General features: G+C 44.5%; 1 protein-coding gene across 6 annotated transcripts in view; it reads left to right on the forward strand.

The window, feature by feature from the left end:
* strada (STE20 related adaptor alpha) overlaps window positions 1–27,777 on the forward strand; it is a 126,819-nt gene that overhangs the window by 2,167 nt on the left and 96,875 nt on the right. For 4 of the 6 annotated variants that reach the window (XM_060848568.1, XM_060848570.1, XM_060848567.1 and 1 more), the window contains exon 2: window positions 27,240–27,295. The exons of 1 other annotated variant lie outside the window; for it this stretch is intronic. In XM_060848568.1, coding sequence (XP_060704551.1) covers window positions 27,284–27,295 — 12 coding nt within the window. In that variant the 5' untranslated portion in view covers window positions 27,240–27,283. Of the gene's footprint in view, window positions 1–7,117; window positions 7,171–27,239; window positions 27,296–27,777 lie in introns of those variants that run through there. One more of the 6 variants, XM_060848569.1, reaches the window with a different exon arrangement.

Raw genomic sequence — 27,777 nt, forward strand, 5'->3', positions numbered from 1 at the left:
TGTTACCCAAGTTGAGCATGGATGATCAGGTTATTCCTAAGAAAGTGCATTGTGGTATTCTGACAATTTTTACTTTTCCTGTGTATGAAGGCAAATTAGGAATGGCATTTTGTCCTGCTGCTTGTGGATTGATTGTACCTGGAAGATGTTAACGTTGGAGTTGTAGTTGAACAACCTGGCTAACCCACCGTATATACTTGTGTACAAGATGAATTTTTTACACTACTTTTTAAAAGTTAAATTTATGGGATTGACTCTGGATGCTCCTTTTGAGGGGCTGAAAATCATGCGACAGTCCAAAATACCATATAATTAGCAGAGGCCCAACTGATCTCTGAACAAATAAAGAAAAAAAAATTACAGTAATTATAGGATAAAGACAATAGAAACAAAAATGAATTAGTAAACTAGATTAGTTTAAACTAGATTCAGTGGTGGGGGTGGAGGGGGTGGGAGGAGATGGGAACTTGAGCTTCAGATCAGCAGACGGAGTATGTAATGAACACTCATGTACAGCATACAGAGACTGAGAGGAGGGATAGGCACTTGATAGGACAAAGGTGCAGTCAGGGTGATGGCTTGAAGTGGGTCTATTTTAATTCAACAAGTATCAGTAATAAGGGTGATGAACTCAGAGCATGGATCAATATTTGGAACTATGATGTTGTGGCCATCATGCAGGCTTGGATATCACATGGGCAGGAATGGTTGTTGGATGTTCCAGGGTTTAGATGTTTCAAAAGGAATAAGTGAGAGGAGGGAAAAGAGGTGGAGGAGTGACATTGCTAATCAGGCATAGTAAAACAGCTGCAGGAAGAGAGATCATTGAGGTGGATTTGTCTACAGAGTCAGTATGGGTGGAAGTCATAAACAGGAAAGGAGCAGTCACTTTTTTGGGAGTTTTCTACAGGCCCCGTCCTCAACAGCAATAGACAGGGAGGACAGATTAGGAGACAGATTTTTGAAAGGTGCACAAGTAACAGGGTTTTTGTCATGGGTGGCTTTAACTTCCCTAATACTGATTGGAAGCTCCTTAATTCAGATAGTTTGGACAGAGCAGATTTTGTCAGATGATTCAGGAATCCTTCCAGGATGCAACATGTAGATTGGCCTCCCCTCTAGTCGGCCTTATTGATTTGGTGGCTGGCAACAAACCAGGCCTGGTGTCAGATCTCTCGGTGGGAGAGCATTTTGGTGATGGTGATCATAACTCCCTGACCTTTACTATACTCATGGAGAAGGGGAGAAGCAAAAGGCATGGGAAAGAATTTAATTGGGGGAGTTACAATGCTGAAAATGTGTTGCTGGTTAAAGCACAGCAGTTCAGGCAGCATCCAAGGAACAGGAAATTCGACGTTTCGGGCCAGAACCCTTCATCATTCCTGATGAAGGGCTCTGGCCCGAAACGTCGAATTTCCTGTTCCTTGGATGCTGCCTGAACTGCTGTGCTTTAACCAGCAACACGTTTTCAGCTCTGATCTCCAGCATCTGCAGACCTCACTTTTTACTCGGAGTTACAATGCTATTAGGCAGGAACTGGGGTGCCTAAATTGGGAGCAGATATTCTCAGTGAAATGCACGACAGAAATGTGGAGGTTGTTTAGAAAGCACTTGGTGATAGTGCTGGACAGGTTTGTCCCACTGAGGCAGGGAAGGGATGATAGGGTGAAAGAACCTTGGGTAACAAGGGATATGGAACATCTAGTCAAGAGAAAGAAGAAAGCTTACGTAGGCTGAGGAAGGATCAGACAGGGCTCTGGAGCATTACAAGGTAGTCAGGAAGGAACTGAGGAATGGACTGAGGAGAGCTGGAAAGGGGCATGAAAAAGTTTTAGCAGGTGAAATTAAGGAAAAACCTAAGGCATTTTATATTTATGTGAGGAATAAGAGGATGGCCAGAGTGAGGGTAGGGACAATCAGGGATAGTGGAGGGAACTTGTGCCTAGAGTCGGAGGAAGTAGGGGAGGTCCTTAAATACTTTCTCAGTAGTGAAAACTGAAGCAAGAGTGTTGACATTTCCCAGGATAGTGCAAAATAGACTGATATGCTTGAACCGGTTAATGTTAGGATGTGCTGAAATGTTTAAGAAACATAAGGATAGATAAATCCTCAGAGGTAGACAGGATATTCCCTGGGTTATATGGGAAGCGAGGGAAGAGATTGCTGCGCCCCTAGCGATGATCTTTGCTTCCTCACTGTCCACTTAAGTAGTGCCTGATGATTGGAAGATGGCAAAGAAAGGCAATAGGGATAATACTGGGAATTACATACCAATCAGTGGTGGGCAAAGTATTGGAGAGGATTCTGAGAGACAGGGTTTATGATTACTTGGAAAATCATAGTTTGATTAGAGATCGTCAGCATGGCGCAGGTCATGCCTCACATTGAATTATTTGAGGATATGACAAAATACGTTGATGAAGCTAAAGCAGAGGATGTGGTGCTCATGGATTTTAGTAAGGCGTTTGATAAGGTTCTCCATGGTAGGCTCATTCAGAAAGTGAGGGCGGCGCATGGGATACAGGAAAACCTGCCTGTCTGGATACAGAATTGGTTGACCCATAGAAGACAGAGGGTGGTGGTAGATGGAAAGTATTCAGCCTGGAGCTCAGTGACCAGTGGTTACAGCAGGGATTGGTTCTGACACCTCTGCTCTGTGATTTTTGTAAATGACTTGGATAAGGAAGTGAAAGCATACGTTAGTAAATTTGCTGATGATACAAAGGTTGGTGGAGTGGTGGATATTGTAGAGGGCTGTTGTAGGTTGCAACGGGGCATTGACAGAATTCAGAGCCTAGCTGAGAAATGGCGAATGGAGTTCAACCTGGAAGTCAAATTTGAATGCAGAAGACAGGGTTAAAGGCAGGATTATTGGCAGTGTGAGGGAAGAGAGGGATCTTGGGGTCTATGTCCATGTCCTCAAAGTTGCCACCCAAGTTGATAGGGTTGTTAAGAAGACATATGGTGTGTTGGCTTTCATTAGCAGAGGGATTGAATTTGAGTCGTGAGATTATGTTGCAGCTCTTTAGAGCCCTGGTGAGCCCACATTTGGAACATTGCATTCAGTTCAGCATGTATTTTGCTCGCTTCTCTGGAAGGTTTGTTTTCAGACGTTTCATCATCATACTAAGTAACATAATCAGTGAGTCTCTTGTGAAGTGCTGGTGTTCTGTCCTGCTTTTTATTTATGTTACTTGGCCGGTTAAGATAGGGGGTATCATTTCTGGTTCTCTTTCTAAGAGGTTGGTAATGGGTCCAAATCAACATATTTGTTGATTGGAGTTTTGGTTTCAAACTGGAACTCCATCAATAAACATGTTGATTTGGACCCAATTTACTAACCTCAGAGAAAAAGAACCGGAAATGATATCCCCCATCTTAAAGACATAATAGAAAGTGGGACAGATCACCAGTGCCTCACTGGAGGCTCACTGATGATGTTACCTAGCATTGGCGAAATGTCTGAAAACAAACCTGCCAGCTTTGCGAGCAAACTTACAACCTGAAAGTTAGCCTGAGCTACAACTCTTCTCAAAAATTGTAATCGTGATCAACTCTGGTTGTCTCATTACAGGAAGCTTAAGAGAGGGTGCAGAGGAGCTTGGGCTTTTCTCATTTGAGTGAAGAAGGACGAGAGGTGACTTTATGAAAGTGAAGAAGATGTTGAGAAGCATAGAGAGTGAATAGCCAGAGACTACCTCCCATGGTGGAAATGTTTGTCATGAGTGAGCATAATTTTAAGGTAATTGGCAGTTGTAGAGAAGATGTCAGAGGGTGGTTCTTTACACAGAGTGGTAGGTTTGTGGAATACACAGCTTGCAGTAGTAGTAGAGTCAAATACATTAGGGACATTTAAGCGACTCTTGGATAGGCACATGGATGATAGTACAATGAAGGGGATGTAGGTTAGTTTGATCTTAGAGTAAGATAAAAGGTTGGCACAACATCAAGGGCCTGTACTGTGTTCTAAGCGTTTATCTACACATATAAAAAGTAAAGTCGAAATATAAAACTGCTTTAAATCACAATTACATGGTACATATTAAATTAACCATTTCAGATACAAAGTTCATTGAAATCATGCAACGTCACACTGGGCGGCATGGTGGCACAGTGGTTAGCACTGCTGTCTCACAGCGCCAGAGACCTAGTTTAATTCCCGCCTCAGGCAACTGTGTGGAGTTTGCACATTCTCCCTGTGTCTGCGTGGGTTTCCTCCCACAGTCCAAAAGTATGCAGGTTAGGTGAATTGGCCATGCTAAATTGCCTGTAGTGTTAGGTGAAGGGGTATATGTAGCAGAATGGGTCTGGGTGGGTTGCTCTTCGGAGGGTTGGTATGGACTTGTTAGGCCAAAGGGCCTGTTTCCACACTGTAAGTAATCTAATCTAATCTAATCTCAACGTCTTCAACATTGAATAAGGCTTCATATTCATCAGGATGAATGATATCATTACATGGATCCTCTTCTTCACTGTGGTTAGCAGCAGCACATCATCTGCTTCTTCTATGTCATCCCATAGATAATCATCCTATGTACTGCTCAATACGTTCTAAATTCCCAATTACTTAAATGATTTGAAAGTAGAGTCAGCTTTTATTTCCTCCCGTGAATCAACAATCCATTCACAGGTCAGTTGCAGTGATGGAGCCCATCACTGTTCCTTTCGTGTGTTTTTTTTTCTCCATCACGCACCCAGTTAATCTACGTCTTTCTTATCACCTGGATATAGGTTTGCCCATTGAGCTGGAAGGTTTGTTTTCAGACATTTCATCACCTCACTAGGCAACATCTTCAGTGAGCCTCTGGATGAAGCACTGGTGGTGTAGCCCGCTTTCTATTTGTGAGTTTAGGTTTCCTTGTGTTGATGATGTAATTTCCTATTCTTTTTCTCAGGGGGTGGTAAATGGGATCCAAGTCAATGCGTTTGTTGGTAGAGTTCTGGTTGGAATGCCATGCTTGTAAGAATTCTTGTCCATGTCTCTGTTTGGCTTGTCCTAGGATGGATATGTTGGCCCAGTCGAAGTGGTGTCCTTCCTCATCTCCACTCTGGCTAGTATCCTTACATATGGATGAGAATTGGCAAGAAACACTAAAGGAGTTTGATTATTAAGCTGTAGTTGAATTTCCATATTTGAGCAGGTTCATCTGATACATCTGGAGCATTAGATGTAGGAGCAGGGATTATGTCATTTGGCCCATTATTCAAACATTGCTGATGAAATGTCCAGATTACAGAGGAGGAAGTGCTGGATGTTTTGAAATGGTTAAAGGTGGATAAATCCCCAGGACCTGATCAGGTGTACCCGAGAACTCTGGGAAACTAGAGAAAGTGATTGGGCCTCTTGATGAGATTTGTATCATCGATAGTCACAGGTGAGGTGTCGGAAGACTGGAGGTTGGCAAACATGGTGCCACTGTTTAAGAAGGGTGGTAAGGACAAGCCAGGGAGCTATAGACTGGTGAGCCTGACCTCAGTGGTGGGCAAATTGTTGGAGAGAATCCTGAGGGACAGAATGTACATGTATTTTGAAAGGCAAGGACTGATTAGGGATAGTCAACATGGCTTTGTACGTGGGAAATCATGTCTCTCAAATTTGATTGAGTTTTTTGAAGAAGTAACAAAGAGGATTGATGAGGGCAGAGCAGTAGATGTGATCTATATGGACTTCAGTAAGGCGTTCGACAAGGTTCCCCATGGGAGATTTGATTAGCAAGGTTAGATCTCCTGGAATACAGGGAGAACTAGCCATTTGGGTACAAAGATGGCTCAAAGATAGAAGACAGAAGGTGGTGGTGGAGGGTTGTTTTTCAGACTAGAGGCCTGTGACCAGTGGAGTGCCACAAGGATCAGTGCTGGATCCTTTACTTTTTGTCATTTACATAAATGATTTGGATGCGAGCATAAGAGGTACAGTTAGTAAGTTTGCAGATGGCACCAAAATTGGAGGTGTAGTGGACAGCGAAGAGGGTTACCTCAGATTACAACAGGATCTTGACCAGATGGGCTGAGAAGTGGCAGATGGAGTTTAATTCAGATAAATGCGAATTAAACTCCATTTTGGGAAAGCAAACCTTAGCAGGACTCATACACTTAATGAGGTAAGGTCTTAGGTAGTATTGCTGAACAAAGAGACCTTGGAGTGCAGGTTCATAGCTTGTTGAAAGTGGAGTCGCAGGTAGATAGGATAGTGAAGAAGGCGTTTAGTATGCTTTCTTTTATTGGTCATAGTATTGAGTATAGGAGTTGGGAGGTCATGTTGTGGCTGTACAGGACATCGGTTAGGCCACTGTTGGAATATTGAGTGCAATTCTGGTCTCCTTCCTATTGGAAAGACGTTGTGAAACTTGAAAGGGTTCAGAAAAGATTTACAAGGATGTTGCCAGGGTTGGAGGATTTGAGCTATAGGGAGAGGTTGAACAGGGCTGGAGCTGTTTTCCCTGGAGTGGCTGAGGGGTGACCTTAGAGGTTTACAAATTTGAGGGGCATGGATAGGATAAATAGACAAAGTCTTTTTCCTGAGGTCAGGGAGTCCAGAACTAGAGGGCATAGGTTTATGGTGAGAGGGGAAAAATATAAAAGAGACCTAAAGGGCCACATTATCACGCTGAGGGTATTACGTGTATGGAATGAGCTGCCAGAGGATGTGGTGGAGGCTGGTACAATTACAGCATTTAACAGGCATTTGGATGGATATATGAATAGGAAGGGTTTGGCGGGATATGGGCTGGGTGCTGGCAGGTGGGACTAGATTGGGTTGGGATATCTGGTCAGCATGGATGGGTTGGACCGAAGGATCTATTTCCATGCTGTACATCTCTGACTCTGTTTCTCAACCGCATTTTCCCGCTTTCTCCCTGTAACCTTTGATCTCCTTGCCAATGAAGAACTTAGCTATCTCTGTTTTAAATATAATCCATGACCTATCCTCCACAGCCGAGCAATTAATTCTACAGATTCGTCAAATTCTCTTGAAGCAGTTTCTTCTTAGCTCTGTTCTAAACGGTCTTCTCTTTACTTGAAGGCTGTGCCCTCGGGTCCTCATCTTTCCTGCCAATGGACGCATCTTCCCAACATCCACTCTGTCCAGGCCATTCAGTATTCTGTAAGATTCAATCAGATCCCCACCCATCTCATCCTTCGAAACTGCAAGTGTAGTTCCAGAATCAGGTAGGTCTTGATCCCAGGCCTCTGGGCTCCAAGGCAGGGGCACTGTCATTGCACCACCAGAACACCTTAGTCTTCTGATCTTGGCTTTTCCTGATGTTGCCCTGTATGATGGGCCACAGCCTCAATCAAGAAGTTGTAATGCTGACAGAATTCGGGATTGATGATTTCAAATTGAACACGAGACCACTGCTGTGAGTTAGCCAGTTTATTTTGGTGCTGGGAACCTTTGATTGATGTTGTGCAAGGAAGTAATGTATTCATCATGTTGGGAGGAGGATATGCCGATTCTTGTGGCCCATTACCTAATGGGTTACCCTTGAAATATGGAAAGTCAGAACTTTGACAGAAGGGGGATATTTTTGAATTAAACCACATCTTTGCAACATCTTGTTTTTCTTTTATATTTATAAGCTTTCTTCATTGTTGGTTTAATGCATGCAACAAAAATTTTTGTGTTTTGACCTATTATTTGGAAAACAAGTAGGTGTGGTGTGATGTTGGTGTGCAGTTTCTGTTTCTGACCTGTTGTTGGCCTTTTGTTAATAAAACATTATGGAAAGGCAGATATTTCATCCAGTTGAATGAGAAACAGAACAGACCCATTACTCATGACTGACACCAAAATCACCATTTTAAGCATTCACTGCTTATGTGTTGTGGTAACAATGTGACCATCTACAAGATGCACTGCACCTATTAAGTAATGCGCAGAGAGAGCTTAGCTTTGTAGATGATGGACAGGTATTGAGGAGTCAAGATATATTATTCACCACAAAGTGCCCAGTCTCTGACCTCCTGTTGTAGACACAGGATTTATATTTATTATTTAATTCATTTTATGGTCATTGCTGCAGCCAACTGCTTTGATGGCGTGGGGATTCAGCACTAGTTACATTCTCTTTTGTTGGACTTGCTTTAGTTTCTTTGAGAAGCATATTTTGAAAGACCCCAGGGAGCAGATTAAATTGGAGTTGCTATTGGATATAGTACAGTGACTCAGCAGTTAGCACTGCTGCCTCTCAATTCCAGGGACCTGGGTTCGAATCCACTCTTGGCGACGTCTTTGTGGAGTTTGCACATTAGCCCCATGACTGCCCGAGTTTCCTCTGGGTGCTCCAGTTTTCTGCCACAGTCCAAAGGTGTGCAGGTTAGGTGGATTGGCCATGCTAAATTGCTCAGTGTTCAGGGATTGCAGGCCAGTTGGATTAGCCCTGGGAAATGCACAGAAACAGACCCTTCGGTCCAACTCCATGCTGACTATTAATCTTGTTTCATATGCCAGCACTTAGCCCGCATCCCTCTAAACCCTGCCTATTCATGTACCCATCCAAATGCCTTTATGTTATAATTGTACCAGCCTCCACCACTTCCTCTGGAGGTTCATTCCATACATTCTTTGTTTGAAAGGCCCCTTAGGTCCTTTTTAAAACTTTCCCCCAAAACATAGAACGTTACAGCGTAGTACAGGCCCTTCAGCCCTCAATGTTGTGCTGACCTGTAGAACCAATCTGAAGCCCATCTATCCTACTCTATTCCATTTTCATCCGTGTGTTTATCCAGTGACCATTTAAAGGCCTTTAAAGTTGGCGAGCCTACTACTGTTGCAGGCAGTGTGTTCCATATCCATAAAGAATCTGAATAAAGAAACTAACTCTGACATTGGGCCGGGTTCAATTCCCATCTCAGGCAACTGACTGAGTGGAGTTTGCACATTCTCCCCTTGTCTGCTTGAGTTTCCTCTGGATGCTCCGGTTTCCTCACACAGTCCAAAAATGTGCAGGTTAGGTGAATTGGCCATGCTAAATTGCCTATCGTGTTAGGTGAAGGAATAAATGTAGGGGAATGGGTCTGGGTTGCTCTTCGACGAATTGGTGTGATCTTGTTGGGCCGAAGGGCCTGTTTCCACACTGTAAGTAATCTAATCTGTCCGATATCACCCTTCAGTTTAAAGCTATGTCCCCTCATGCTAACTATCACCATCTGAGGAAAATGGCTCTCACTGTCCACGTTATCTAGCCCTCTGATTATCTTGTCTCAATTAAGTCACCTCTCAACCTTTCTCTCTGTAACAAAAACAGTCTCAGGACCCACAGCCTTTCCGCCGTACCAGGCAACATCCTAGTAAATCTCATCGGAACCCTTTCTAAAGCTTCCTTTAATAATGAACTATACACAATTCTCCTACAGTGGCCACATCACAGTTTTGTACAGCTGCAACATGACCTTGTGGCTCCAAAACTCAATTCCTCCATCAATAAAAGCTAACACACCGTATGCCACTTTAAAAACCCTATCAAGCTGGGTGGCAACTTCCAAGGATCTATGTACGTGGATATCAAGATATCTCTGCTCATCTGCACAACCTAGAGTCTTACCATTAGTCCATTACTTTGCATTCCTGTTGCTCCATCCAAAGTGAATCACCTTATACTTGTCCGCATTCAACTCCATTTCCAGCCTCTCAGCCCAGCTCTGCAGCTTCTCAATGTCTCTCTGTAACTTTCAACATCCTTCATCTCTGTCCACAATGCCACGACAGATCCTTGAGGTACACCACTAGTAACTGAACTCCAGGATGAACGTTTCCCATCAACCACCACCCTGTTGTCTTGCAGCTAGCCAATTTCTGTTCCAAACTGCTAAATCACCCTCCATCTCCTGCCTCTGTATTTTATGCAATAGCCTACCATGGAAATTCTTATCAAATGCCTTACTGAAATCCATGTGCACCACACCAACCACTTTACCTTCATCCACCTGTTTGGTCACCGTCTCAAAGAACTCAATTAGTGACACATGAGCTACCCTCACAAAACCATGTTGACGATCCCTAATGAACCTCTTCCTTTCTAGATGATGATAAATCCTAAATCTGATAACCTTTTCCACCACTTTATCCACAATCAAAGTAAGGCTCACTAGTCTATAATTACCAGGGTTGTCTCTACTCCCCTTCTTGAACAAAGGGACAAAATTTGCTATCCTCCAGTCTTCTGGCACTATTCCTGTGGACAATTACGACATAAAGGTCAAAGCCAAAGGATCGGAAATCTCCTCCCTGGCTTCCCAGAGAATCTTAGGATAAATCCCATCCAGCCCAGGGGACTTATCTATTTTCATACTTTCCAGAATTACTAACATAGAACAGTACAGCACAGAACCCCTTCAGCCCATGATGTTGTGCCGACCACTGATCCTCATGTATGCACCCTCAAATTTCTGTGACCATATGCATGTCCAATAGTCTCTTAAATGTCCCCAATGACCTTGCTTCCACAACTGTTGTTGGCAACGCATTCCATGCTCTCTCAACTCTGTGTAAAGAACCTGCCTCTGACATCCCTTCTATACTTTCCTCCAACCAGCTTAAAACTGACCCCTTGTGTCAGTCATTTCTGCCTTGGGAAATAGTCTCTGGCTATCGACTCTATCTATGCCTCTCATTATTTTGTATACCTCAATTAGGTCCCCTTTCCTCCTCCTCTTCTCCAATGAAAAAAGTGCAAGCTCAGTCAACCTCTCTTCATAAGATAAGCCCTCCAGTCCAGCAGCATCCTGGTAAATCTCCTCTGAACCCTCTCCAAAGCATCCACATCTTTCCCATAATAGGGCGACCAGAACCGGACGCAGTAATCCAAGTGCGGTCTACCCAAAGTTTTATAGAGCTGCAACAAGACCTCACGACTCTTAAACTCAATCCCCCTGTTAATGAAAGCCAAAACACCATATGCTTTTTAAACAACCCTAACCACTTGGGTGGCCATTTTAAGGGATCTATGTACCTGCACACCAAGGTCCCTCTGTTCCTCCACACTGCAAAGAATCCTATCCTTAATCTTTCAAATTTGACCTTCCAAAATGCACCACCTCGCATTTATCCAGGTTGAACTCCATCTGCCACCTCTCAGCCCCTTTCTGCATCTTGTCAATGGCCCACTGCAGCCCACAACAGCCCTCTATACTGTCAACGACACCTCCAACCTTTGTGTCATCTACAAACCTGCTGACCCATCCTTCAATCCCCTCATCCAAGTCATTAATAAAAATTACAAACAGTAGAGGCCCAAGGACTGAGCCCTGTGGAACACCACTCACCACTGACTTCCAGGCAGAATATTTTCCATCTTCTACCACTCGCTGTCTTCTGTTGGCCAGCCAATTCTGTATCCAGACAGCTAAATTCCCCTGTATCCCATTCCTCCTGACCTTCTGAATGAGCCTACCATGGGGAACCTTATCAAATGCCTTGCTGAAGCCCATATACACCACATCCACAACTCGACCCTCATCAACTTTTCTAGTCTCATCTTCAAAGAACTTGATAAGGTTTGTGAGGCCTGATCTGCCCCTCACAAAGCGTGTTGACTGCATTTAATCAAGCCATGCTCTTCCAGATGGTCATAAATCCTATCCCTCAGAATCCTTTCTAACACCTTGCAGTTGACAAACGTGAGACTTACAGGTCTGTAAATGCTGAGGATTTCCCTATTTCCTTTCTTGAAGAGAGGAATTACATTTGCCTTTCTCCAGTCCTCCGGTACGACTCCAGTGGAGAGCAAGGATGCAAAGATCTTCGCAAATGGCGAAGCAATTGCATTTCTCATTTCCCAAAGCAGCCGCGGACAAATCTGGTCCAGGCCTGGCGACTTGTCAATCTTAATGTTTGACAAAATTTTCAGCACATTAGCTTCCTCTATCTCTATGCATTCCAGCATGCACATCTGCTCTTGAAAGGTTTCATTCACTACAAAGTTCATTTCTTTCGTAAAGACAGAAGCAAAAAACTCACTTGGGCTTCCCCTACATCCTCAGACTCCACACACAAATTTCCGATGTTATCTCTGATCGGTCCTACTCTTTCTTTGACCATTCTCTTATTCCTCACGTAAGTGTAAAATGCCTTTGCGTTCTTCCTAATCCGTTCTTCCAAGCCTTTCTCATGCCCCCTCCTGGCTTTTCTCAGACCATTTTTGAGCTCCTTCCTCGCCTGCCTGTAATCCTCTAGAGCTGAGCTTGACCCTAGCTTCCTCCACCTTATGTAAGCTGCCTTTTTCCTTTTGATGAGAAGCTCCACCGCTCTCGTCATCCAAGGTTCCTTTATCTTACCATTTCTTGCCTGTCTCAGAGGGACATATTTATTCATTACTTGCAACAACTGTTCCTTAAACAGTTTCCCCATCTGTATAGTGCTTTTACCATGGAACAATTGCACCCAATCCATGCTTCCTAACTCATGTCTAATCGCATCATAGTTTCCTCTTCCCCAGTTGAATATCCTCCCATTTTGCCTAATCCTCTCCTTCTCCATAGCTATGTAGAATGTGAGGCAGTTGTGGTCACTATCACCAAAATGCTCTCCCTGCCCCAGATCTGATACCTGCCCCGGCGCATTTCCGAGCACCAAGTCTAGAATGGCCTCTCCCCTTGTCGGCCTGTCAACGTACTGAGTTGGGAAACCTTCCTGAACACACCTTACAAAAACAGCCCCATTCAAATCGTCTGCTCGAAGGAGGTTCTATTCAATATTGGGAAAGTTAAAGTCGCCCATTAAAACAATCCTACTATGTCCACACTTTTCCAAAATCTGCCGACCTATGCTTTCTTCCATCTCCCTGCTGCTATTGGGGGGCCTGTAGTAAACTCCTAACGAGGTGACTGCTCCCTTGTTCCTAATTTTCACCCATACTGACTCGGTAGGCAGATCTTCCTCGACAATGGAAGCTTCTATAGCTGTGATACCCTCTCTGATTAGTAGTGCTACACCCCTTCCTCTTTTCCCCCTCTCCCTATTCTTTTTAAATGCTCTAAACCCTGGAACATCCAGCAACCATTCCTGCACCTGAGAAACCCATGTCTCTGTTATGGCTACAACATCATAGCACCAGGTACTGATCCATGCTCCAAGTTCATCACTTTTATTCCTGATACTCCTTGTGTAAAAGCAAACACACTTTAACTGATCCCTTGGTTCCTTCCCAGGAAAATCCTTCCCACTAGCTGGTCTACCTCTTGCTATTGCCTCATCTGCATCAACTCTCACCTCCGGTATGCAGCTCAGGTTCCCACCCCCACCTTCTTCTTGCTCACATCAATCCCGTCTGATCTCGTAGCCTGTATCTCAGTATTCTCCTCGACAACATTGTCTTTTTTCAGTGTGAATACTGACAAAAAATATTCATTTAGCACTTTCTCTATCTCCTCTGACTTCACGCACAACTTCCCACTCCTATCCTTGATTGGCCCTCACCTTTCTCTAGTTATTCTTTTATTCCCGATATAATAGAAAACTTTAGGGTTTTCCTTGATCCTATCTGCCAACGACTTCTCATGCCCCATCCTGGCTCTCCTTACTGCTCTCTGTAGGCCATTCCTGGCTAACTTGTAACTCTCGAGCCCTAGCTGAGCCTTCGCGTATCATCCTAACACACACAGCCTTCTTCCTCTTGAAAAGAGATTCAATTTCTTTAGTAAACCACGGCGCTCTCGATTGACCACTTCCTTCCTGCCTGACAGTTACGTAGTTATCAAGGACACACAGTAGCTGTTCCTTGAATAAGCTCCATATTTCAATTGTGCCCATCCCCTGCAGTTTCCTTCCCATTCAATGCATCTTAAATCTTGCCTAATTGCATCATAACTGCCTTTTCCCCCAGCAATAACTATTGCCCTGTGTCATATATGTATCCCTTTCCATTGCTAAAGTAAACATAACCAAATGTCGTCATTATTACCAAAGTGTTCACTGACCTCCAAATCTAACACCTAGCCAGTTTCATTACCCAGTACCAAATCCAAATGGCCTTACCCCTTGTTGGCTTGTCCACGTACTGTGTCAGGAAACCATCTTGCACATATTGGACAAAAACTGACCAATTTAAAGAATTCAAACTGTAGTATTTCCAGTCAATATCTGGAAAGTTAAAGACTCCATAACAACTACCATGTTACTCTCACTCCTATTCAGAATTATCATTACTGTCCTTTCCTGTACATCTCTGGAACTATTTGGAGGCCTAGAGAAAACTCCCAACAGGGTGACTTCTCCTTTCCTATTTCTAACCTCAGCCCGTACTACCTCAATAGATGAGTCCTTATCAAATGTCCTTTCTGTAATACTGTCCTTGACTAACAATTCCACATCTCTTCCTCTTTTACCATCTTTATTTTTACTGAAACATCGAAATCCAGGAATCTGCAGCAACCATTCGTGTCCCTGCTCTGTCCATGTCTCCAAAATGGCCATGACATCAAAATCCCAGGTACCAAATCATGTTGCAAATTCACCCACCTTATTCTAGATGCCCCTGGCATTGAAATAGGTACACTTCAAACCACCTTTCTGCTTGCCAGCAATCTTGAAACCATATTTCTGATCTTATTACTCTCAATTGGACACTGGAACTACAATTTAGGTTCCCATTCCCCTACTGAGTTAGTTTAAACTCCTCTGTCTCCCTATTCCTCGCCTTGCCAGTATGTGGCACGGGCAACAAACCAGAGATAACAACTGTTTGTTTTAGCTCCAAGCTTCCATCCTAGCTTCCTGAATTTCTGCCTTAAATTCCCATCCCTTTTCCTACCTCTGTCGTTAGCATCTACGTGGACCATGACTTGGGGCTGCTTGCCCTTCCCCTTGAGGATCCCGAAAGCACTATCCGAGAGACCACGAACCCTGGCACCTGGTAGGTAACGCACCAACCGTGAGTCTCTCTTGTTCCCACAGAACCTCCTATCTGATCCCTAACTATGGAGTCCCCAATGAGTGAGACTCTGTTCATCTCCCCCTCCCCTTCTGAGCAACAGGGACTGACTCTGTGCTGGAGACCTGTACCCCTTGGCTTATCTCTGGTAATTACCGGGGGGGGTAATTACCCATCCCAACAGTATCCAAAATAGTATACTTGTTATTGAGCTAGTTTACCTGTATTCCATGTGATCTAACCTTGCTAACCAGCCTACTATTGGGAACCTTATTGAGTGTTTACTGAGTAGTTTTGATGGGTTGTATGGCTTCTACTTCTACACCAAATGCTCTTCTGAAAGCTGAACGAGCTGAAGTAAACTGGCATACTAGGTTGGGGTAGATCAATAGAGATGCACTGGCTTATGTTTGAGGGAACATTTCAAAATAGGTACATTCTGACTATTGAGAGAATCGAAGTGCGGACTCACTATCTGTGGTTAACACAAACATATTAGGGAAAGCATCAAACTTAAGGAGATAGCCAAAAGTTGAGTTGTAGATCAGATGATTGCTCAGAATTTAAAGAATGACAGTTAATCAGAAAGAACAAAATTAGTGTATGAGAGGACGCTAGCTAGAAATGCAAAAATGTTAATGGTTGTTCTAGGTATTTAGAAAAGTGAAACAATAAAACCACAAATTGATGGAGAAACTCAGCAGCTCTGGCAGCACCTTTGGAGAGAAAGCAAAGTTAACATTTCAGATTGAGTGATCCTTCTTCAGAACTCAGATGAGATGGAGGAACTAAGACAGTGGAATAAAGTCAATGCAGAAAAGAGTGTGAGGATGTCTAGGAGAAAGTGAGGACTGCAGATGCTGGAGATCAGAGTTGAAAAGTATGGTGCTGGAAAAGTGCAGCAGGTCAGGCAGCATCCAAGGAGCAGGAGAGTCAACATTTTGGGCATTAGCCTTTCATCAGGGTAGGCGGTGAAGGGTGTCAAGAGATAAATGGGGGAGTTAGGAGAAAGTACCTGGGAAGGCAATAGGTAGATACAGGTCAGGGGTGATTGTGATAGGTTGGTGGGGAGGGTGGAGTGGATTGGTTGGAAGGAAGACTGACAAGTCAAGAGAGCACTGCTGAGTTGGAGGGTTGGATCGGGGGGTGAGGTGGGGGGGAGAGGAGATTTGGAAACTAGTGAAATTGATGTATTAGATTAGATTACTTACAGTGTGGAAACAGGCCCTTCGGCCCAACAAGTCCACACTGACCCGCCGAAGCGCAACCCACCCATACCCCTACATATACCCCTTACCTAACACTACAGGCAATTTAGCATGGCCAATTCACCTGACCCGCACATCTTTGGACTGTGGGAGGAAACCGGAGCACCCGGAGGAAACCCACGCAGACACGGGGAGAACGTGCAAACTCCACACAGTCAGTCGCCTGAGGCGGGAATTGAACCCAGGTCCCTGGCGCTGTGAGGCAGCAGTGCTAACCACTGTGCCACCATGCCGCCCATAGTATAGTCCAGGTAACTGCAGGAATCAGTGGGTTTACTGTGGATATTGGTGACCAGTCTATCCCTGAAATTGGAAACAGGTATTGATGATGGGAGGAGTCAGAGATGGGCCAGGTGAAAGTCAAGTGCGAATTAGATGTGAAATTCATTAAAGTTTTCCGATTCTAGATGAGTGAGGCTAGCAGCACTAATGATGTCATCGATGTAGTGGAGAAAGAGTTCGGGAGGGGCCTAAAGTTGGATTAGAACAGACATACCTGGGACCATGCGAGTAACTGTGGCTACACCTTTTGATCTGAAGAAAGTGAAAGGAGTTCAAGGATGTGTTTGGTTAGGTGAAGCTGGATTGTGGTGGATGGGAATGGGTCAGGCCTTTTTTTAAAAAAAAGCAGAGAGCCCTGAGACCATCCTGATGGAGGATGGAATGTATGAAAGGATGGCACATCCATGCAGAAGGGGAGCTGGCTGGAACCCACAAACCTAAAATTCAATAGTCAAGATAGGCAGGGATGGGTTCTGTGGGGAGGAGCAGGTAGAAACAATGGGTCTGTCTGGGTACTTCTGTTTCTGGATTTTGGGAACGCGGTTGAAGCGGGCTATATGGGGTTAAGCGACTGAGCTTGGAGGCTGTGTGGGGAAGATCACCAGATTTGATGCGATTCGTGACCTTGACAGACACAATAGCCTGATGTTCGAAGGTGATGTCATAGTCTGGGGAGATAGGACGAGATGTCCAAAAGCTGACACTCTGCAATGTAGAGTTCAGTACACCAGATGGCAACAGTACCACCCTTGTTGGCAGACTTGATCACAAAGTTAGAGTTCTGTTTTGAGAGTGCAGTGAGCTCAGAGAAAGAAGGAGGTTAGAATGGGTAAGAGGGCAGAGAACTTAAGGCGACCAATGTCACGTCAACAATTTGCAATGAACCAATCGAGTTAAGGTTGAAGGCCAGAGATCGGAGTCCAGGTGGAGGGAGAAATTTGGAGATGGGTGAAGGAGCCTGTGGGACAGAGAGAGGACTTTTTGCCTGAAGAAATGGCCATGGAGGTGAAGGCAACAGACAAAACGTATAGTATCGTTTTGTGTCTGAAGTTCATTTGAGGCCCGGAGGTGGGAAATGGGGGAGGGGGACGCGGGGCACGGGGTTGGTTGCAGACTGATAAAACTGAGACCTTTGCTCAATACAGAGCATTCAGCATCAGAGTGGAAGAGCAGAAGGATAGTAAACACAGGACAAAATGTGTGATTAGAAAAGGGGTTGGAGTCAGAGGAAAGGGGAGGAAGGTTCCAGAAGGGTGTGAGTACCTCTGAGTTCTTGTATCCTGCACTTCTTAATGTTTGACAGGAAAAGAGGAAAAAAAATCTTGTTGGAATGTCAAATGAGCCAGAGGATGAAGTGGAACCAGGAGGCAGGGTAGCTGTACACCAGCATGAGGCAGTGCTGCTGGAGAGAGAAAATAAGTCAAGAGTGTGCATATGGTAGTGTATGGCATTGAGTGTGGATCTTAGAATGCAGCAGGGACAGCTGTCTGAGAAGCGCTGTTCACCACAGAGATGCCGATGATGAGTCAATTGAAGACATGAGGATGAAACTTCAGTTCTAATTGACATGGAGTCAGTCTGAGATGGAGACAGTCACCGAGGGATGTGATGTGGCTGTGGAAGCAAGTCTTAGTAAATACGTTGTCACAAACCATGACTGAAAACAAATGTAATGATGGTGAACAAGGAAAAAAGATGAGAACAGCAATCCTATTGAAGAGAAGAGCAGAGCCTCTTCAAGGTGAGCATACTTGGAAGAGGTGTGGCAATGAGTTAAACGCTAAAGTAAGCCAAAGAACTGTGGATGCTGGAAATCTGAAACAGTAACCATAATTGCTGGAGAAATGCAGCAGGTCTAGAAGATCTGAGGACGGGTCACTGGACCCAAAACATTAACCATGCTTTCTCTCCATAGATCATAGAATCCCGATAGTGCAGAAAGAAACCATGCAGTCTACCAAGCCCACACTAACTTTCCAAAGAGCATCCCACTCAGACCCAATCTGATAAACCTGTATTTACCATGGCTAATTCACTTAGCCTGCATATTGCTGGACAATACGGGGCAATTCGAGCATGGCCAATCACCTAACCTGCACATCTTTGGACTGTCAGAAGGAAGCCCACACAGATATTGGGAGAATGTGCAACTCCACACAGTAACCCAAGGCAGGTGCTGCCAGTTCTGCCAAGTTTCTCCAGCAGTTTGTTTTTATTTCAGATATCCAGCATTTGCTGTTCTTTGGTTTCTTTTAGGTAAAGTCATTCTTGATCCTTTTAAACATATTAATTGGAAAGTTATTAGTAGATATTTGCCTTATTGAATTCTTTGAGAAGGTGACTAAGGAGGTGGACAAGGGTAAAGCGGTAGATGTGGTGTATTGATTTTAGTGAGGCGTTTGATAAGGTTCCCCATGATAGGCTACTGCAAAAAATACGGAGGTATGGCATTGAGGGGGAGTTGGAGGTTTGGATTAGGAATTGGCTGGCTGGAAGAAGACAGAGGGTAGTAGTTGATGGTAAAGGTTCATCTTGGAGTGCAGTTACCAGTGGTGTTCTGCAAGGATCTGTTTTGGGACCATTGCTGTTTGTCATTTTTATAAATGACCTGGAGGAGGGGCTAGAAGGTTGGGTGAGCAAGTTTGCGGATGATACGAAAGTCGGTGGAGTTGTTGACAGTGAGGAAGGATGTGGCAGGTTACAGCGGGATATAGATAAGCTGCAGAGCTGGGCAGAAAGGTGGCAAATGGAGTTCAATGTAGCTAAGTGTGAAGTGATTCACTTTGGTAAGAGTAACAAGAAGATTGGGTACTGGGCTAATGGTCGGATACTTGGTAGTGTGGATGAGCAGAGGGATCTTGGTGTCCATGTACACAGATCTCTGAAAGTTGCCACCCAGGTAAATAGTGCTGTGAAGAAGGCATATGGCGTACTGGCTTTTATTGGTAGAGGAATTGAGTTCCGGAGTCCTGAGGTCATGTTGCAGTTGTATAAGACTCTCGTGCAGTCGCATCTGGAGTATTGTGTGCAGTTTTGGTCGCCATACTATAGGAAGGATGTGGAGGCACTGGAACGGGTGCAAAGGAGGTTTACCAGGATGTTGCCTGGTATGGTAGGAAGATCGTATGAGGAAAGCTGAGGCACTTGGGGCTGTTTTCATTGGAGAAAAGAAGGTTTAGGGGTGACTTGATAGAGGTGTACAAGATGATTAGAGGTTTAGATAGAGTTGACAATGAAAACCTTTTTCCACGTATGGAGTCAGCTACTATGAGGGGGCATAGCTTTAAATTAAGGGAAGGTAGGTATAGGACAGATGTTTGGGGTAGATTCTTTACTCAGTGAGTCATGAGTTCATGGAATGCCCTGCCAATAGCAGTGGTGGACTCTCCCTCTTTATGGGCATTTAAACGGGCATTAGATAGGCATATGGAGGAAAGTGAGCTAGTGTAGGTTAGGTTGGCTTGGATCGGCGCAACGTCGCGGGCCGAAGGGCCTGTACTGCGCTGTATTTTTCTATGTTCTATGAATCCGTGTTTAAAAAGTGCGGCACTGGAAAAGCACAGCCAGTCAGGCTACACCTGAGGAGCAGGATCATCAATGTTTCAAGCATAAGCTCTTCATCAGGAATGCGTGTCAAGGGTGGTGAGGGATAAATGTGGTGGGGCTGGGGGCAAGGTAGATAGGAATGCGATAGGTTGATGAAGGTAGGTGATGATGGTGGTGATCGGTCAGAGTAGAGGGTGGGAAGAAAGATTGATAGGTAGGACTGTTCAAGAGGGCAGTGTTGAGTTGGTGGGTCGGATCTGGGATAAGTTGGTGGGTCGGGGAGATGAGGAATCTGGTGAAATCGACATTGATTCCGTGTGGTTAGAAGGTCCGAAGGCAGAAGATGAGGTGTTCTTCCTCCAGTTGTCAGGTAGCTAGAATTCGGCAGTGAAGGAGGCCCAGAGCTTGCCTGCCTTTGTCAAAGTGGGAAGGGGAGTTGGTGATTGGCCACAGGGTGATGGGGTTGTTTAGTGCTTGCATCCCAGAGATGTTATGTGAAATGTTCTGCAAGTTGGTGTCCTGTCTCCCTAATGTAGAGGAGACCACATCGAGAGCAAAGGTCACAGTAGATAAATCTCTGTCGGACGTGGAAAGATCCTTTTGGGGCCTTGGATGAAGGGAAATGGGGGGTGGAGGTATGGGTGCAGGTTTTGCAGTTCTTGTGGTGGGGAGGGAAAGTGCTGGGAATGAAAGGTGGGTTATTTGGGTGCGTGGACCTGACTAGGAAGTTGTGGAGGGAATGATCTCTGCGGAATGCGGATGGGGTGGGGAGGAGATATATCTCTGGTGGTGAGGTCTGTTTGAAGATTCCAAGGTCCCTTTGTTCACCAACACTCCCCCACTCACCAACTTTACTATTAAGTACATAAGTTCTGCCTCTGATTTGCCTTTACAAAATGCAGCACCTCGTATTTATCTAAATTAAACTCCATCTGCCACTCCTCAGCTCATTGGCCCATCTTATTAAGATCCTGTTGTAATCTGAGGTAACCTTCTTCACTGTCCTATACATCTCCAATTTTGGTATCATCTGCAAACTTTCTGACCATTCCTCCTATGTTCACATCCAAATCATTTCTATAAATGACAGAAAGCAGTAGACCGATCACCAATTCTTGCGGCACACAATTGGTCACAGGCCTCCAGTCTGAAAAGCAATCCCCAACTACCTTCTGTTTTCTACCCTCAAACCAGTTCTGTATATCCAAATGGCTAGTTCTCCCTGTATTCCATATGATCTAACCTTGCTTACCAGCCTACCATGAGGAACCTTGTCGAACGCTTTACTGAAGTCCATATAGATCACGTCCACCGCTCTGCCCTCCTTAATCCTCTTTGTTACTTCTTCAAAAAACTAAATCAAGTTAGTACAGCATGATTTCCCATGCACAAAGCCCATGTTGATTATCCCTAATCAGTCCTTGCCTTTCCAAATACATGTAATACATGTAACCTCGGGACTTCCTCCAAAGACTTGCCCACTACCAGTGTCAGGCTCACTGGTCTATAGTTGCCTGGCTTTTCCTTACCACTTTTCTTAAATCGTGGCACCATGTTAGCCAACCTTGGGTCTTTCGGCACCTCACCTGTGGCTATAAATACAAATATCTCTGCAAGGGGCCCAACAATCGCTTCCTGTAGATCCCAAGGGATTTTATTCATCTTTATTCATTTTCAGATGTCCAGCACCACCATCTCTCTAATATGGGCATTTTTCAAGATGTTGCTATTTGTTTGCCCTCGTTCTGTAGCTTCCGTATCCTTCTCCGTTGTAAACACTGCAAAATACTTGTTTAGTATACCCCACCCCTATGGTTCTGCACGTAGGCAGACTTGCTGATCTTTTAAGGGGCCCTATTCTCTCCTTTGTTACTCTTTTGTCCTCAATATATTTATGGAATCCCTTGGCTTTCACAAACTGTGTTGAGAATCCAATCTCATATTCCGTTTTACCCTCCTGATTTTCCTTTTCCTTCTTTATACTCTTCTAGGGGTTTGCTCAATTCCTGCTGTCTATACCTGATCTATGCATCCTCAGCATTCTTGATCAAGACCTCAATTTCTTTAGTCATCCAGCATTCCCTACACTTACCTTCACCATGACTGCTCCTAATTCTGATGTGCCAATACAAACATGAGGCAATATTTTCCCAGATTCAAATATAAAACAGTGAGTGTTATCTCCCTATAATGGGAACTTGTTCCGATGATTTCAGACTGCCAGATCAACATTCTACAACTGTTTGATCCAGGAACCAGATTAAAGAGTGAGATCACTGGAGATCAGGGTCACCCTCTTTAGTGCTCATTTCATGTGAGGAACTGCACTGAAGAGGTGCAGAAACATAACTAGAATCATGTTACCAGGCCTGACATCGAGCAAACCATCGCACTGTTGAAGATGTTTCTGGTGTCTGTCAGTCTGGAGGTGACCTTCAGTTAAGGACTTGAGAGTCCTGCAGAACACTTTAGCGCAGAGAGGAGGAGGAAGGGGAAAAAACTCCGCACATGGGACTGCCCAGGGGCAGATAGAGTTAAGCCAGTTAAAGGGTGAGCAGTGAGAGAGTTTTGAATGGAACTCCACTTCCATGTCTTCATTTTTCACCATTCCTCTCTTGGAACTACATCACATCAACACCCCATACTGCTGCAGACCAGCAGGTATCGATCCATGTGCAACTCTGAGGTGATAAATTTCCAGAGCTAGATGGAATTCATCCGAGGTACGTAAAAGAGGTAGCTAATAATCTATTTGCATATTGTTTGTTTTCCACAATTCCCTTGATGAGGGAAAAATTACATCAGACTTAGAAAGTAGCAAATATCATACTTTTATTCGAGAAGGGAGAGACACAGAAAATGGGAAACTGCGGTCCAGGTAGCTTACATCGGTCGAGGAGAAGGTCTTATAATCAATCAGTATAAAGTTATAGCTGTACGCTTTGAAAAGCTGAACGTAATCGAGAAGTGACAGCACGGCTTTATTAGAAGGAAATCATGTTTAGCCAATTTAATGTAATTTGAAGGAGTAACTTGCTCTCTGGATAAAGGAAAACCTGTAGTTGTACTGTACTGCAATTTCAGGAAGGCATTTGATAAGATACTACATGAAAGTTTACTTCAGAAGTAGAAGCTCAAGGCATGGGGATTGCATGATCATGAAAACAGAGGATGCATAAATGGGTTCTTGCCAGATTAGCATGATATGACAAGTGGAGCCCTGTGTAGTCTGTGCTGGGACCTCAATTTTTTAAATATAATTTAGATTGATCACTTCATAAAGGTGTAGCAGGTCAAAGGACAGATGTCTCCAAAATAGATAGGAAAGTATGTTGTGAAGGAGACGTGATGAGGTTGCATACTTTATCGTAAGTGGGCTAAAAGCTATTAATGGATTATAATGCAAGAAATGCAAAGTTCTTAATTTGGAAGAATAATAAAAGCTTTACTTTGTTGGAGAATGACTGTGGAATTCTGAGATGTAGAATCTTTTGCTAGTTCTAATGCATCAGTCACAAAAGTTTACTGTGAAGGTACAACATGGAACTAAGAAGGCTCCTGGGATATGATGCTGTATTCTGAGAAAAAATTGGACATAGGATTTTGATGATACCACATCTTGAATACCATTTACAGTTTTGGTCTCTTTATTTAAGGAAGAGTATACATGCATTGGAGGTTTCCTGGATTGATATCTTGACCAAGTTTTGAGGACAGGTGGAACAAACTGGCTTTGCTTCCACTGACCTTTAGCAGATTTTAGATGGGATGTCAAGAATGAAGCAGGTTAAAATGGTGGGCTTGGACATGAACATGAGGAACTCCTGCAGTCGTTTTCTTGAAGCGGAATGATTAATCTTCGAAGGTTAACCCTAACCCGACCAAGTGCTCAGCATTGCTCTAAGCGTTGCAGTTTTTTCCTCTTCATTCCCATTGACTCCAGTTTTGCTAATCTTCTTCATGCCACACTTGGTGGAATGCTCCCTTAATGTCAAGGGCAGTCACTCTTGCCTTAGAGTTAAGCTACTTTGCCCATGTTTGGCCCATGGTTGTAAAAAGACATGGAGCCAAATAGGACTGGCAGATTCTAAGCTGGGTGTCGGTGATCAGATGATTTCTTTGCAAATGCCACTTGACAGCACTGTCAATGACCTCTCTGATTCATTTTGTTCAGGGGTAGAAATCAGGCTGGATTTGCCTTCCTATTGTGGACAGAGTATGCCTGGGTAATTTTCCATGGTTGAAAATGTGTTGCTGGTCAAAGCCCAGGCCAGGCAGCATCTCAGGAATAGAGAATTCGACGTTTCGAGCATAAGCCCTTCATCAGGAATAAGAGAGAGTAGCCAAGCAGGCTAAGATAAAAGGTAGGGAGGAGGGACTTGGGGGAGGGGCAATGGAGATGGGATAGGTGGAAGGAGGTCAAGGTGAGGGTGATAGGCCGGAGTGGGGTGGGGGCGGAGAGGTCAGGAAGAAGATTGCAGGTTAGGAGGGCGGTGCTGAGTTGAGGGAACCGACTGAGACAAGGTGGGGGGAGGGGAAATGAGGAAACTGGAGAAATCTGAATTCATACCTTGTGGTTGGAGGGTTCCCGGGCGGAAGATGAGGCGCTCCTCCTCCAGCCGTCGTGTTGTTATGTTCTGCCGGTGGAGGAGTCCAAGGACCTGCATGTCCTCGGTGGAGTGGGAGGGAGAGTTAAAGTGTTGAGCCACGGGGTGGTTGGGTTGGATGGTCCGGGCGTCCCTGAGGTGTTCTCTGAAGCGTTCCGCAAGTAAGCGGCCTGTCTCACCAATATAGAGGAGGCCACATCGGGTGCAGCGGATGCAATAGATGATGTGTGTGGAGGTACAGGTGAACTTGCTCCGGTTTCCTCCCACAGTCCAAAGATGTGCAGGTTAGGTGCATTGACCATGCTAAATTGTCCGTAGTGTTAGGTAAGGGGTAAATGTAGGGGTATGGGTGGGTTTCGCTTCGGCGGGTCGGTGTGGACTTGTTGGGCCGAAGGGCCTGTTTCCACACTGTAAATCTAATCTAATCTAATCTAATCTAATCCCTTGGGGCCTTGGAGGGAAGTGAGTGTGGAGGTGTGGGCGCAAGTTTTACATTTCCTGCGGTTGCAGGGGAAGGTGCCGGGGGTGGAGGTTGGGTTGGTGGAGCCCCAAGGGATCCTTCCATATCCGCCACAAGTTCACCTGTACCTCCACACACATCATCTATTGCATCCGCTGCACCCGATGTGGCCTCCTCTATATTGGTGAGACAGGCCGCTTACTTGCGGAACGCTTCAGAGAACACCTCAGGGACGCCCGGACCAACCAACCCAACCACCCCGTGGCTCAACACTTTAACTCTCCCTCCCACTCCACCGAGGACATGCAGGTCCTTGGACTCCTCCACCGGCAGAACATAACAACACGACGGCTGGAGGAGGAGCGCCTCATCTTCCGCCCAGGAACCCTCCAACCACAAGGTATGAATTCAGATTTCTCCAGTTTCCTCATTTCCCCTCCCCCCACCTTGTCTCAGTCGGTTCCCTCAACTCAGCACCGCCCTCCTAACCTGCAATCCTCTTCCTGACCTCTCCGCCCCCACCCCCACTCCGGCCTATCACCCTCACCTTGACCTCCTTCCACCTATCACATCTCCATCGCCCCTCCCCCAAGTCCCTCCTCCCTACCTTTTATCTCAGCCTGCTTGGCTACTCTCTCTCATTCCTGATGAAGGGCTTATGCTCGAAACGTCGAATTCCCTATTCCTGAGATGCTGCTTGGCCTGCTGTGCTTTGACCAGCAACACATTTTCAGCTGTGATCTCCAGCATCTGCAGACCTCATTTTTTACTCGATAATTTTCCATGGTGCTAGTTAGGTGTCAGTGTTACTGACTTAACTCTGGTAATCTATATCTTTAGCCATCCAACAAATACTTAACACCAATGTTGCTTTGTTCAAGCAGTGAGCAAAGCTACAGATGGCATACAATCGGGGTGTGTATACAGAGTGCAATTGGCTGGCAAGAAGTATGTGATTGGTTTGTATAATTGTGACTAGTTCTGCATGACAAAATTCATCCGTCAGATGACAGCTCTCTAATTCCAGGCAGCTGATGAGCGTGTGTGTATGAAGCATTAGTTGATATTTGTCCATTTCACTCCATATGTCTCTCCCTCCCTTTCTGTCTCTATCTTTCCCTCTCTGAGCCCCCTGCAGTGTTTTACCTCTTTCCCCATCCCCTTTCTCTGTCTCTGCCCCCTCTTTCTCTCTGCCATCCCCTTTTGTCCCCCCAACTCTTTCTCTCTGCTCTAGTCTCTTTCTCCCTGTCCCCTTTCTTTCTCCTCCACCTTTTCCTCTCTTTTTTTCTGTCTGTCTCTCTGTCTCTCCCCTCCTCATTCCCCCCCTCTCTTCCCCCCCCCCCCCCATTGATAATCGGAGTTTCCCATTTTCACATTACGTTTGTTCTTGGGCCGTACTATAATTTGTTTGCAGACTTGCTCCTCCTTCTATCACTTCCAGTTTGTGCTACAAATCAAACTGTGTAATAGGCCCTTTAAGGTTTTCCGATTTTTGTCTTCCACCCTTCAGTCAGAGCTGGAATAATTTATTTCATCAATATTGCTACTCGCTTCAATTATCAGTCTTTATTTTTCCTGCATACCATTTTGCGATGAATATTAAGTTCCCAGTCATTACTAGCTTTGAGCCTGATCTATTTTTGTCACAAAATGTGCAGCTTGTACCTTATAACCTTGTTTACTGTGCTACCCTGCATGCACTCCAGACCAATTTTAATGTGCCTCCGCTTTCCTTGTCTGATCACTATGAACTGTTTAATCTGGTGCTAGTACCAGTCCACTATGTGCCTTATTTCTCACTGTTTGTTTACCCGAGAACCCATATTCCTGTACTTACTGTGAATCTAACTTGTTTTGCATTAGGAGGGTTGATCAGATGGTGGAAGAAATAGGACCTGTATCAGTTTCATTCTCCAAATACAATGAAGCTACCATAACACGTAAAATCTGTCAGATAGCTCATTTGTTTGCGTTCTTTGTTTGATGCTAAAACTAAGTGAAATTACAATAACACCAAATATTTACTGATGTCAGGGTGGTCCAGTAGTATTGAGGTAGGAAATAAGCCATTAAGGAGCAGGTCTTCTATCCTGTTGCCATATTGAGGGAGGTAATATGTGGTCCAGAGTTTGTGTATTCTCATGCAAGATGGCTGTGATGCACTGTGAAGTCATTGAATTTATACTGTTGCTCTGTTTCATACTAGATCTCTTAATGGCAGTGCCTATTTGGTGACACAACAGCTTTTCCATGTCATTTTTGGTAAGTTCTTTTTCTTCCCAATTTGCATGAATGCACAAGTTATGTGAGGTGCTGTTGTTTCACCAGCTTCATCAAGGCAATGCTGATTCAATCGTTTCCATCAAAACGATGTCATTGTGAGCTAATTGACATGCGATTGAACAGCGGATAAAAAAGTTTGCAGATCTGGCCAGCAAGTGAATTGTCACAAAGCAGCGAATTCTTCCATTAATATTTGTGAATTATTTTACTGTGTAGTTTCAGTCTTTAAATTTGGAAATACTGATGCAAGATAAATTATTCCCTCTAAGTTTCAAAGATCTGAAGCAGTACTGCTTAGTGTAACTTAAAGATCCCTACACTCTTTATATTAGAATATTAGAATACCCTCCTACTACACTTGTTTATTTTATATGCCAGTTGTCTGGTAGCCTTCGCCAAAGGGGCAGTTTTGTTCTCCAGACTTATGCTCGCTTATTGGAAATTTGCAGCCAGAAGTCAAA

This window comes from Hemiscyllium ocellatum, chromosome 32 (assembly GCF_020745735.1).
Source record: "Hemiscyllium ocellatum isolate sHemOce1 chromosome 32, sHemOce1.pat.X.cur, whole genome shotgun sequence".
Classification (NCBI taxonomy): Eukaryota; Metazoa; Chordata; class Chondrichthyes; order Orectolobiformes; family Hemiscylliidae; genus Hemiscyllium; species Hemiscyllium ocellatum.